Here is a 12571-nt window from a genome sequence, read left to right as displayed (position 1 = left end):
CCACTCTTGAAAACTATTCTGGATTAAAGATGAAATTATTTTTCATCTATATGTGCCTTTAAAAAATAATTGAAATTCAATTAAAGGAAATTCTATGTCACTATAGTGTCAGCCTCTATCCTTCTCACAACAGGTGCTATGACGGTTAATAAAACTTCTAAGATGTCTGCATTCCTTCAAGTGAAGAATATTATCATTTTTTTTATATGGAGAGTTCTGCTATGATGTTCCCAAGGACCACATCAATGTGTATGAATTATCAGACGTGAGTGAATTTACACAAAATAGAGTTGAAGAATTGGTCAAGGAAAATCTGGTCAAATTCTTTCATTTGCAAGTGAGAAAGAGGGGGCACTGAGAGGTAAGGTTAAACTGTTCAATTAAATTCAGGATTATATAGAATTGGGACCCAGTTAAGCTAACTCCCAGTAAATTGGTCTTTCCTGCTATGCTGTGATTCTGAAAAAACCACAAATATTGTACAGACTATATAGTGTATTTCCTAGTACCTACTCAGAGGATATATGATGGCGAAGTTCTTTTTATCAGCCATAAGGACTTATTTAAATGACTGCTCAGCCAGAATATTGAGGATATTCTAAAGGGGCTATCCCCACCCCCTCAGGCCTCTCCTTCTTGCTGGCTTTGAGGCTTATGAGGATGACTAGTTTCCAAGAGCCAAGGCAGGGGGAGGGGGACTTTCCCCCCACCTGCCAACCCATGGCCTCCTTGTCAAGCCTGTGTCTGGGATGGGGCTGCCTCCTGTTTATATCTGGGCAGAGATTTGTAAGATTTCAAAAAACAGTTGGAATTCTCCTCCTTCCCAAACAGTGGTGCATTAGTTTTGTGAGTAGTTGCAACAGAAACAGCAACAGCAGAGGCAGCAAGAGACCTTTGGAAGGAAGGAGCTGCTCAGAGAGAAAACCACTGGAAAAGCAGTACACTTGGCATTGATTAGACTATACTCAGTGGAGGTAAAATGTTAAAGCAACCAGTGAGTTACAGTCTTACAAAGTTCCCAATGAGGTTTGCATATTAGCCTCTCAAGTGATTGTAATCATTCTGTAAATCTTTATTGCTTACATGTTCCCTACATGTGTGAGCATAAAACTTTCTGTTCCATACCTGATTCATGTTTGTACCTAGGTTAATTTTTTTTTTTACTTCCTCTCTTCCAATTTCTCTTCCCAACTCTACCGAAGAGAACCCTTCAGACTAAAACCAAAAATAAAATTGTTTCTCAGGAATGTGAAGTTAGATGGAGTTGGAGCATTTCAGAGTTCAGTTCCCCTACTGAGGGACAGAACCCAGAAATAAACAAGAACAAATTGTAATGATAAGTAAAGGGACTAGATACCAGTGCCTGGCTAGATACCAGATGTTATCACTACTTCTCTAAAGGTTCACAGGATCACAGGTCTAGAGTTGTAAGGGGTCTCAAAAGCCAACCCCCTTTTTTACAGATGGGGACTAGCCAAGAGTCACACAGGTGACTAAGCTTCCAGAATTCCAGGTTCTTTAACTCCACAGCCAGTGTTCTTCCCATGGTACCACACTTACATGTCTATGTTTCACTCTCTTCTCCTTCATCTATACTAACTTACAAACCCAGGTTCCCTACATTAGAAATGGATAAGGGATTGAATTAAAAAAAAAACAACAGATCAGCCCTGGGAAAGAAATAATCTGATAAAATGGAAACACATATATAAATGATTTAAGGGAGCATTGCCCGGGATGGATATTAAAAGTAAATACTCAAAATGAAAAAAAAAAATGGATAAGGAGAACCACAAAGGATAAAAGGTAAAGAACACTACAAAAACATCAAGAAATTTCTGCAAACCCATGAAAGTCCCTTAAGGTCAAAATTTGAATAGTTCTGATCCAAGTTACTGGCTGACTACAAGAAGTAGAGTGATACCAGTATAATGGAGGGAGGCCTTGATTTCCCCTTCCCCAGTTCCTTCATAGACACAGAATGATATGCTAACATACTGTTTCCTTAATGTGAATATCTTTCTCAGTCAGAAGTGAAGAATACCTAAACAAACAATAATTGGTCATCCCTTCCACACTACCCCTGTGACCCCTAAATGATGCAGTTGGTTCAGACTAGGAACCAACAATGAAGAAAGAATTCCAAGAATGGCTCTTGTGGAGGAGGAGGGGATTTCTCTCTCCTCCCTACTCTTCACCTCCACTGTTAAATCGTCTAGCTGAAGAAATACTCTGCCACATCCAGCAGTTTGAGAGTTTGTCAGTTCAAGAGTTCAAAGTATAGTTGCGATGTATCCAGCAGGGAGCAGAGATACATATTCTCCAGACAGACGTGAAAATAGAGAAGCATTCTAGGTGGGAAGCAACTTTGGTTTCTTGGAACAGAAAAGAGAGCCTGCTATGAAGGCAAAAGAAAGCTATTCCTGGCAATTGAGAGTAACTCTGGAAAGGAGCAGTCTCTGGGAGCCCAGCTACAGATATAGGGAGAGGGGGGAAGGAGGAGAGCATGTCATGAAGACTCCATAAAGAAAGTCTATCAAGATCTTGTAGTACTAAAAGCATGAGTTGCATCGGTGATGTTTGATCCCTACTACGTGAACCAAATAGTCATTGTACTCTAAATTTATGTATCCTCTTCCTATTGTCAACCCTAAAAACATGTCACAGCATGACAGAGCCATAGCAACTCTGTAACTGCTGTTAATGATAAAAAACAAAACAAAAAAACCTGATCTCACACAGGTTATCAAAACCACAGTTAACCCTAAAAAAAAATAAAACAAAATAAAACCAAGGAGCTAACAGTGATTATAAGTTAAAAGCTTTCTTTATTCCATTGGAGGAGGTAAATCAGACACATGTGCAAGGGGGCCCGAATTAGTGTGGGCAAATCTCAATACTTATACCAACGGCTACTAAGTGAGCTATAGCCCAGACAATGGAGCAATAATGAGGTAAGTCTAATTCATACCAGGGCTTCATACTGGAACACAGGTACTAAAGGTGCTTGTCCAAGCTCAGAGACCACCTGGTGCTGGTGGGAAACAATTATAGGATTTTGCTGTGGCTGAAATCATCCAGAGGGTAAGTGCAAAGGATTGTTGTTAAGTCAAGCTCAAGGCACAGTTGTTTGCTAGGCCTTAGCTGGAAAATAGGGTGTTTCCCAATAGTAAAAAGCAAGGCGTAAAAACAGAGGAGTGGTCTTCACATAGGAATCCTGACACTATTAATAACAATTGTAGCCAGGTGTGCCACAGGTTCATGAGGGCAAATGTTTTGTAGCCATAGGTCTTACTTACTATGCCATCTTAATAAATGCCTTTGCTTTGAGCTAATGTGCCTACCGATTGACTATTAATGGGAAGCACACTGGGTGGGAATTTGTAAGCTCTAGGGTCCTGTTCCCACAGGGTACCTTAGAACCTGTGGGGGTAGTAGACATGTCCCTGGGGACCCAACTTACAAATCTATGTGGATGAATTTGGAAGAGTAGCTCAGAGGGAGTGCTACACCAATTTAGATCTTTTGCTGGAAACATTATGGACAGAACACAACTTAAGTGCCAGCAAAGTGAAACAATGATTAGAGTTCTGGACCCAGAATAAGGAAGACCTTATTTCAAATCAAAGTGTAGCTGCATGAACTTGGGCGAGTCATTTAAACTCTTTCTGCCTTGGTTTCTTCATCTATAAAATGGAGAAAATAATAGCACCTATTCCTCAGTGTTGATATGAGGATAAAATGAGGTAATATTTGTAAAGAGCTTTGCAAATCTTTAATTGCTATATAAATGCTAGCTAAGAAGACCTCCTCCAGAGAAGCCAATCCTGATATTCCTCTTGCTTGTATATATTTGCTTCATATGTATTTTGGATGTTTCTGTATACATGTTATTTCTCCCAATATAATTCAGCTTGAGGAAAAAGACTATCTCTTTTCTTTGCATATTGAATTCCACTTACTAAATGTTTGTCGGATGAAAGGATGGGTGGGTAGATGGGTGGATGGAAAGATGGAAGGATGGATAGACTACATGAAAGGATGAATGGATGACATATCCTACTTTCTCCATTGCCAAATAAGGGAAGCAATTAGGTCTTTGTCAATTTATAGTGAAAGGGGGTAGGCATCAAGTATAAGTAATATTTGAGAAAAATATTTTTTAAAATATGGTAGCACCTTCTGAGCAGTTACCTGACTTAGACTTACTGTTGGACCTAGTTAGTGTACACAGTAATACATTTAGATCTCATGATTTTCACAGACATCTGTCAGCATCATTCTTTGAATTACACCTCTCCAGGACCCTTCTCTCTCCCCCATCCTTTTTACATGATTGAGAAAATGTTTTGCATGGAGTAGTTAAACTATAGTCTTTTGCCAAAGGAAAGAACTGACCTGGATTAATATCTGCATTAAGGCACATAGGTGACCATCAACAAATAGGTGTTTTATTACTATTTCATACTTAACAGTTTCATTTACAGTGAAGAGTAATTCAATAAGAATAGTTATCAGCATGGAAGAAAAAAGCTCATCAGTCTGTTCCCCATATATTGAGGATATGGTGCTAGTGCAAACTCAATTAGGGCACAAGAAGTATTTTTCATTTGAGAATCTCAAAGCACCTAACTTTTTAACTCTTTAATTTGTCAGTATTCCTAATTAGGAAAATGAGAAAAGTAAGGAATCACTGAGATTCTATACTACAAATAGAGGTAGACAGCAAACAGAGAAATGGAATATAAGATTCCTGTCTCACTCCAACCACTAGACCACACTTTTAACACAGAGGAAGTTTGGTGGAGTAGATCCCCGAATGCAACCATAATTTCCATCTTTTTCTTTAAAAGATTTCCTTTTCAAGCAAATATCTGTTTGATTCAGCAAATCCATCGTTAAAAATTAGCCATGAAAATTATATTAAAGAAGATATATTAACTTCTGTTTTGCTGCTATACTCTAAGGACCTCTGGGCCTTTCTATCTCACTTGAAGCTGAAACATCCGTCTCTCCCTTATTAACAGATTTTGAACTTCTATAGAGTATGGACTGTCTTGCTTTATCCTCAGCGTTTATAGCACCATACTTTGCATGCAGTAAGCACTTAAATGTTGGGGGGGGTTCATTTACTGATTTATTCATTCCTGAAATGTTGGAAGTTTGGGGTATCAGAATGCATCCAATATAAAACTGATAAAGGAAAACCCTAAGGGTAGGGGGAATATATGCCAGAGGATGGGGGAGGAAAGGTATTTTGCAAACTGGCAGGATTAGAGTGAGTCTGGGTTGCAGGGAAATACCTGGGGAAAAAGGAGGGGACATGCAGGGAGGACTTTCCAACGACTTAAGCATTCATCAAAATGTTCCCTGTGAATGACCCCAGTGGTTCATCACAGGGAGTTTCTCTGTCGAACCCTCACACGGGCTTTAGGCTTTTCCCCCTCTAGGCAGGACCAGACCAGTTCTCTCTTTTTGCTCTGACTGGCTTGGAAATTCCCTGCGCCTAACTCCGCCCCTGAGAAATCCCCTGCCTGAGCATATAGGTCGGCGGCTCCCAGAGCTCTGCTTCAGTGTTTGACTGTCGGTTGGACTGTTTCGCCGTAGCGAGAAGAGCGAGCCCGAAGAAAGAGCCCCAAGAGCCGCCCCCTTCCTCCGCCCCCCTCAGCTCCCTCCCTGCACTCGCAGGCTGTGTTTGGAGCCCCGAAAAGAGACGAACCTAGCGGCTTTTGAGCAGCGCCATGTTTCACGCCTTGAGGCAGTTCCAGGAGGAGAACCCCCAGGAGGGCATGGAGAGCTCCCGGGACGGGCTCAAAAAGGAGAGGCTTCTGGATGATCGCCATGATAGCGGCCTGGACTCCATGAAGGACGAGGACTACGAGCTGATGGTGAAGGAGCTGAAGGAGATCCGGATCCAGCCTCAGGAGGCGCAACCTGGGCCGCCCCAAGAGCCTTGGAAGCTGCAGGTCACGGAGGACGGAGACACGTAAGTGCAGCCACATATACTCAGGCTGTTAGCTGCGGGGACGAAGATGGGTCGGCCCGGGAGGGGGGGGGGGCACAAAGGCTGGAGTTGGATGCAAGTCCAGACGGCAGAAATGGGCACGTAGCTGCAGGGAATTCCGGAAAGCACTTGCCTAGCATTAGCGCTGCCCGAAAACGGAGCCCAGGAAGCACATCTTATTCCGCTCTCCCCCCATGAGCGAGCAAATGTAACTTTCTTCGTCTTGCTTCTCCCCCCACCCCCACCCCTTTAAAACTACGGAATCCTTTGCCCTTCGGGACCGGAGCTCGGGGCGGGGGACATAAAGTCCCAGGTTGCATAAGGTGACCTGGGGGAGGGGGGCAGCGCGCTGGGACTTTCTGCGGGCCTTGGCCGCGCGCCCGGGGCGCCGCGGGCCGCGGCTGGGAGGGGGAAGTACAGGGCGTTCCAGTTGCTGGGGAAGGAGGGGTGGGGCCAGGCCGGCGCCAGCCGGGGAGGGGTGGGGGAGGGCCCGGAAAGTCCCTGGGGTAGTGCCAGGAACACTCAGCTCATAATAACCTCGCGGAAAACACCGGCCACGGCCTTCAGAAACCCCAACTTTGCGCAACCCTCCTTCCTCCTCCTCCTTCCCCCTGTATCTTCCCACCGCCCTGCTGAGCATCACTCACGGTTGTGGTTTTTTTTTCTCTTGTTGCCCCATGCTGCTGCTTCAGGTTTCTCCACTTGGCCATTATTCACGAAGAGAAGACCTTGGCTTTGGAAGTCATCCGACAAGTGGCAGGGGACTTGGCTTTTCTCAATTCTCAGAACAATCTGCAGCAGGTGCGTCCCCTTCACAACCCACTTTTTTGTCCCTTCTTGGCCCCATTTGACAATCTTTGAATCAACGAGTGTGTTGGTCATAACCCAGGATGGTACAATTTCTCATTTAAAGTTACTCAGTTCATCCTTTTGCCTCTTTGGGGGGCAGAATTTACATGGGGAAAGGACTATAGAGGTAGGTCTAGTATAACCCTAATTTTATAGATGAGGAAATTTAGAAGTTCAGTGAGATTAAGTGATTTAAAGTGACTTATCTAACCAAAAAGTTACCCATGTAGCAAGGTATGTGGCAAACCCAAGCTTTGATCCCAGGTCCCCTTAACCCAGAAAAGTGCTACAGTTTCACACCAAATATTAAAGTATAAGAAATTTCTCTTGGGCTTTTGGGTTATAGCTTCGATCTTAATAAGGCAGGACTGGTTCCTAAGTCTAGAGAAATGATCATTTTTAAGGGAATCCCAGAATGTTTTTGTCTGACCTGTGCTTACCTATTTTCTTTCTTTGGTTTGTAGACTTCTCTTCACTTGGCAGTGATTACCAAACAGCCAGAGATTGCTGAGACACTCCTGAAAGCTGGCTGTGATCTAGAGCTCAGGGACTTTCAAGGGAATACACCTCTGCACCTTGCTTGTGAGCAGGGCTGCCTGGCTGGTGTAGGAGTGCTTACCCAATATTGCCAAACCCAGGACCTCCTCTCAGTGCTACAAGCCACAAACTACAATGGTATGACTCCAGCTATTCTACCACTCTTTGGAGGGCAGTAAGGATCTTAAGGAAGACCCTGGACACATTAGAATTGCCCTACTTAATACAGAATCTGAGCCCCAAGGTTGGGAAAGAACTTGCCTAGTGTCTAAAAAGAGACGTCTTAAAATGTTATTTGTGGCTCACTTATCAGTCCCTTTTCTAGAAGTAGCAGGAATTGTTACGGTTAACATGAATAATTACATTTATTTTCCTTTGCTTTTTTTTGCAGGTCACACGTGTCTCCATTTGGCTTCTATCCATGGCTACTTAGCAATAGTAGAACATTTAGTGTTCTTGGGAGCTGATGTTAATGCTCAGGTGATTATAATACTTTTTAAATGGATACAAAAGAGTCTGTTATTTTTGTAGGACTTATAACCAACCTTTCCCCCATCCCTCCAAATGTAATTTATTTCACATGTAGATATTAACATCCTAATTTCCTTGCATTACAGGAGCCCTGTAATGGCCGAACTGCCCTCCATCTTGCTGTGGACCTGCAGAATCCCGAACTCGTATCACTCCTTTTACGGTGTGGTGCTGATGTGAACAAAGTTACCTACCAGGGTTACTCTCCATATCAACTCACTTGGGGCAGAGAGAACACTACTATTCAGAAGCAGTTGGGGCAGCTGACCATGGAAAACCTGCAGATGCTTCCAGAGAGTGAAGATGAAGAGAGCTATGACACAGAGTCAGAATTCACAGAGGATGAAGTAAGTATTATTGCAACACTTATTAATCCCTTGCAACACCCTATAAAAAAATTAAATTAGAACTAGGAAAAGTGTGGCATGTTGAGCACCCTTTGAAATGAAAAGATCTGGGTTCAAATCCTCCCTCAGCCATATATATCTGCTCTTTGTCAAGGCCCTTTTGGGGCCTTAGTTTCTTGTGCTGCAGAATGAGATTGAACCTCTGAGAACTCTTGTAGCTGTATATCTTATTTCTTCCTTGTTCCCGTGGGGCGTAGTAGCTCTAACCCTTGGGAGTAAAGCAGAAGAACATAATTTAGATTTATCATCTCTGCATTCTACTTCACCCTATCAGAATGTCCCAAACGAATGTTATATCAAATCTTTCTCTTAAATATCTTCTATCTATAAAAATGCCAAAAGATTCACCCGTGCCCTAATGTAATTTTATAACTATCTCTTGGCTTAATCCATCCCTGTTAAGGAAAAATATCTTTTACCTTTTTAAAAAAAAATTGTATAATGAAGAAGCCCCAAAATTACTGAACTTTTTTCCTTTGAAGCTCTAGACATTAACTTGCCTTTTTCTCTCCTTTTAGTTACTCTATGATGACTGTGTGATTGGAGGCCAACGCCTAGCATTATGAACTGAATATAACTGAAAAAGCACGAAGCTTTACTCTGTATAATTTGTACAAAGAGATATTTTATTTTTCTAAAAAAAAATTTAAAACACAAAAAAAGTACACACTTAACTATATAGGTTTGCTTGAAACACATTATTGTAATAGAAGGGTGTCTCACATCCTGTCCTTGTGAATTCTTGGAATGTAACAAGGAAGAAGATTGAAAATTCAAAGAAGATTTCCTAAGAGGCATATGGGGTTTTTGGAGATTTCTTCCAATGTTTGGTTTTCCCCAAAGAATGGCATCTTGATTACTAAGAATTTCACTGATTTGCTAAGGTGATTTCTAGTGGTTGACCATAGCTACTTTCTGTGATTGTTAATAGTCAGATGAACTGAAAGGAAAATTTTGAATTCTGTTAAAAGAATTGGTTTCTGGTCCTATCACCTTGTCAGTGGTGATTACACCCTCTTGTAAATAGTGTATATTATGTTTATTTTGTTGGTGTTTTGGTAATTTTAAAATGTATATTTATTAAACAGATTTTTATGTACAGGATCATCTTAGTTGTTGGTATTTTCTCTATTCTCTTTATAGATGATAGAGAATTCACAACCTACTAGTCAAGGGAAAATATATATTCCAGAGCAGAGAAGAGTAACGGTTAATTACAACCATCAGGATACCCTAGTCCCATTCGTTGCTTCTAATAAGCACCAACAATCTCCTTTTGGCAAATGATTGAGATGGAGAGGTAGCAAGCATGTTGGGATCAATATAAGAACGACAAACAATGGTCTATAATTTTCCTAAAGTTAGAGGAAACTTTATGGGATTTAATGCTTTTTTTTTTCATCATTGCTATCACTTTTGCAAAAATTCCTACTGCTGTCCTACTGTACTATAATAGAAAGTACAGGCTTTTTTGTATCTGAGGAACTGACTGAATCCCAGCTCTACTACTTAGTACTTGTATGACTTGGGGAAAGTCACTTAAACTCCGAATCTCAGATTACTCATCTGTAAAATGAGGGGGTTGATCTAGAGGATTTCTAAGGTCTAAATCTATAGTAAATTTTTAGATTTAAATTTATAGTACTGTGTACTTTCCTTATAACAAAGAAGTACAATTAAGCAAAATAAGTCCACTACATTGAGCACATCTTGATAGCCTCATCCCACACCCTGTGTTCATAAACTCTATATCCCTAGGTTTGATCATTACCATGGAAGAAACTTAAAGAATGTTATAGTAGTTTATAGCCACTTCTGAGAAAACTTCAAAAGTAATTGTAGGAAATTTTAATTTGGTAAATTATACAAAAAGATCCAAGTACAAAACTTAATAGTGAAAATTAAAAGGGAAAGATTTTTGTACCTATAATGCTAGCACATAGTAGATACTTAAATGCCTGTTGATTGAATGTAGGCAGAGAATTCAGTCAGCAAGAAATTATGTGAATAACTTCCCAAGAGTATCTATTTCTGTAAAATGGAGATAATATTGGCACAATCCTCACAAGATTACTGGGATAGTCATATTATTATGAGATGTTTGTATGTACGTATATATACATACACACACATATATCCAAATAGCATAGTGAATAGACAACTTGTGACTTTGGAGTAAGGAAGACCTAACTCAAGGCCTGCCTCTTACACAGACAAACTGATCCTGGGCAAATCAGTTTCTCAACACTTCCAGCCAGCTCTACTGAGTTGCAGAGAAGGTTGAAAAAACCCTCACTGGGAACTCCACCTATTAAATCACTTTTTTTTTTAAAGCCTTCAGTTATTTAAGAAAAAGTGAATAGGAAGTGATAATAGAAACTTGGACGTGGATTTAAAATTGGAAATGGTTTTTCAGCTATTGCATATTCAGTCTATTGCATATAGAATAGCAATCTGTAAACACTGAATTCCTGGATTGTCCTTAGGCAGGTTTTCAAAGGTAATGTTGCATATCAGTTTTGGGACTACCTACATTCATATATTTTGTTTGTGAAAAGAAGAGGGAACACACTTTGTGAGACTACTTTTCAAATCTTTCATGAAGTGCTACCTCCAAATGGGAAGAAATTTTGGCAAAGAAGAGTACATAGAGTATTAAAGATTGCAAGGGAACTTAGAAATTTGCTAGTAACCATAACTTAATACAGTGCCTTGTACATAGTAAGCAGTTTAATAAATGCCTATTGAATCGAATACAGCCCCTGTATTTAACAGATGAGAAAAGGATCCAGAGAGGTTAAAAGAGCTTCCTAAAAGGGCAAGTGGTCATATAGATTTAATACATAATATTCTTTGCAGGTCTTTGAATGTGTTTATATATGTATGTGAGGATGGGGATGGGGAAGGAAGGAATAGGTCGGACCTATGAATTTTTTATTTTTTTATTCTGATATTAATAAACTCCCACTAAAATGAGCACTTCCATATTCATAGTAAAACAAAAAAAACTGTACATGAAACTGCCAATCTATTACATAGAGATTGCTTTTGTTTATGAGTATATAATAAATCCAACATGTAACTTTTAAACTTCTAAAAACTATCCTGCTTGTCTGTGAGTGCTTCTGCCTTTCTTATTCCTTCTGTGGATTTAAAACTTTTTGGAGGGGGGAAGACAGGGTAATTGGGGTTAAGTGACTTGCCCAAGGTCACACGGCTAGTAAGTGTTAAGTATCTGAGGCCAGATTTGAACTCAGGTCCTCCTGACTCCAGGACCAGTGCTCTATTCACTGAACCACCTAGCCACTCAGTTTAATAATGTTTTGAGCTTAGTTCCAAATTGCTTTCCAGAATGGCTGGACCAGTTCACAGTTCTACCAACAGTGTATTAATGTACCTATTTTCACACAGCCCCTGCATCATTTGTCATTTTCCATTTTTGTCATCTTGTGCCATTCGGTTGCATGCGAGGTAGAACCTGAGTCATTTTAATTTATGTTTCTCTATTACTGATTTACAGCATCTTTTCATAAAAAGTTTTTTCCTTTGAAAAGTACTTGTTCATATGCTTTGACCATTTAACTATTGGTTCTTGTTCTTATAAATTTGAATCAGTTCCTTACATATCTGGAATGTGACAACTCTATCAAATGACCTTTCATGGAGAAGATAATTTCCAAGTTAGCTTTGCCTTCTAATTGTGGGACTAATGATTTCATCATTATGTAGTTGTGTAAAATGATTAACCCTCATTTTTTTTCCTCTAATAAGTATTAGTTTAGTGTGATTCCATAGGAGTAATGATTATTTCTGTTATATTTGTTTACTAATATACATTTATTGGTACATATTTGCATCTCTTACATATCTTGTACTTAGGGATAACTAGATAGGGTTAGACTGATTATTACTTTAAACTATGGTATATAAGTTTTAACCACAGGAAGCTAACTAGAGGACTTCCACCATTTTCCCCTGATGAGTAAGTGACCAAGCTCGGCTTGGCAGAGATGACTTAATTATATGGAAAAATCCCCCAGTTATTTTAATTACCCCTCTGCCCTTCATCATCCCTCTCTATTGTGCAACATGGGGAAACAGCCATGAGTAGCTAGTGGATGACCCATGCCTTGCCCATCCTATGACTATCGGCCCTGTTCAGCTTCTATCAGCTCTACAGGACAGTCAAGGTATAACAATGAGATCCTGAATTTAAGTATCATCTGTATTATCTCTGTATCAA

The 12571-nt window shown here is 40.3% G+C and overlaps 1 protein-coding gene and 1 long non-coding RNA gene across 3 annotated transcripts in view; one reads left to right on the top strand and one right to left on the bottom strand.

The window, feature by feature from the left end:
• LOC138156813 (uncharacterized) overlaps positions 1–12571 on the bottom strand; it is a 73123-nt gene that overhangs the window by 37522 nt on the left and 23030 nt on the right. Inside the window, exon 3 of one of the 2 annotated variants that reach the window (XR_011167226.1) lies at positions 8401–8536. The exons of the other annotated variant lie outside the window; for it this stretch is intronic. This is a non-coding gene — a long non-coding RNA (uncharacterized lncRNA). Of the gene's footprint in view, positions 1–8400; positions 8537–12571 lie in introns of those variants that run through there. 2 annotated transcript variants of the gene reach the window in all.
• NFKBIA (NFKB inhibitor alpha) lies at positions 5542–9432 on the top strand. Its single transcript, XM_069082255.1, has 6 exons — positions 5542–5986; positions 6697–6805; positions 7318–7528; positions 7782–7870; positions 8008–8268; positions 8847–9432. Exons 1-6 carry the CDS (start codon positions 5742–5744, stop codon positions 8892–8894), a joined length of 963 nt encoding a protein of 320 aa, XP_068938356.1. The 5' UTR covers positions 5542–5741; the 3' UTR covers positions 8895–9432.

This window comes from Petaurus breviceps, unplaced genomic scaffold, assembly GCF_028583685.1.
Source record: "Petaurus breviceps papuanus isolate PSGF00001 unplaced genomic scaffold, PetGlider_PUasm1.0 164, whole genome shotgun sequence".
In the NCBI taxonomy this organism is placed as follows: domain Eukaryota; kingdom Metazoa; phylum Chordata; class Mammalia; order Diprotodontia; family Petauridae; genus Petaurus; species Petaurus breviceps.
This window is presented reverse-complemented; position numbering and strand designations above follow the sequence as displayed.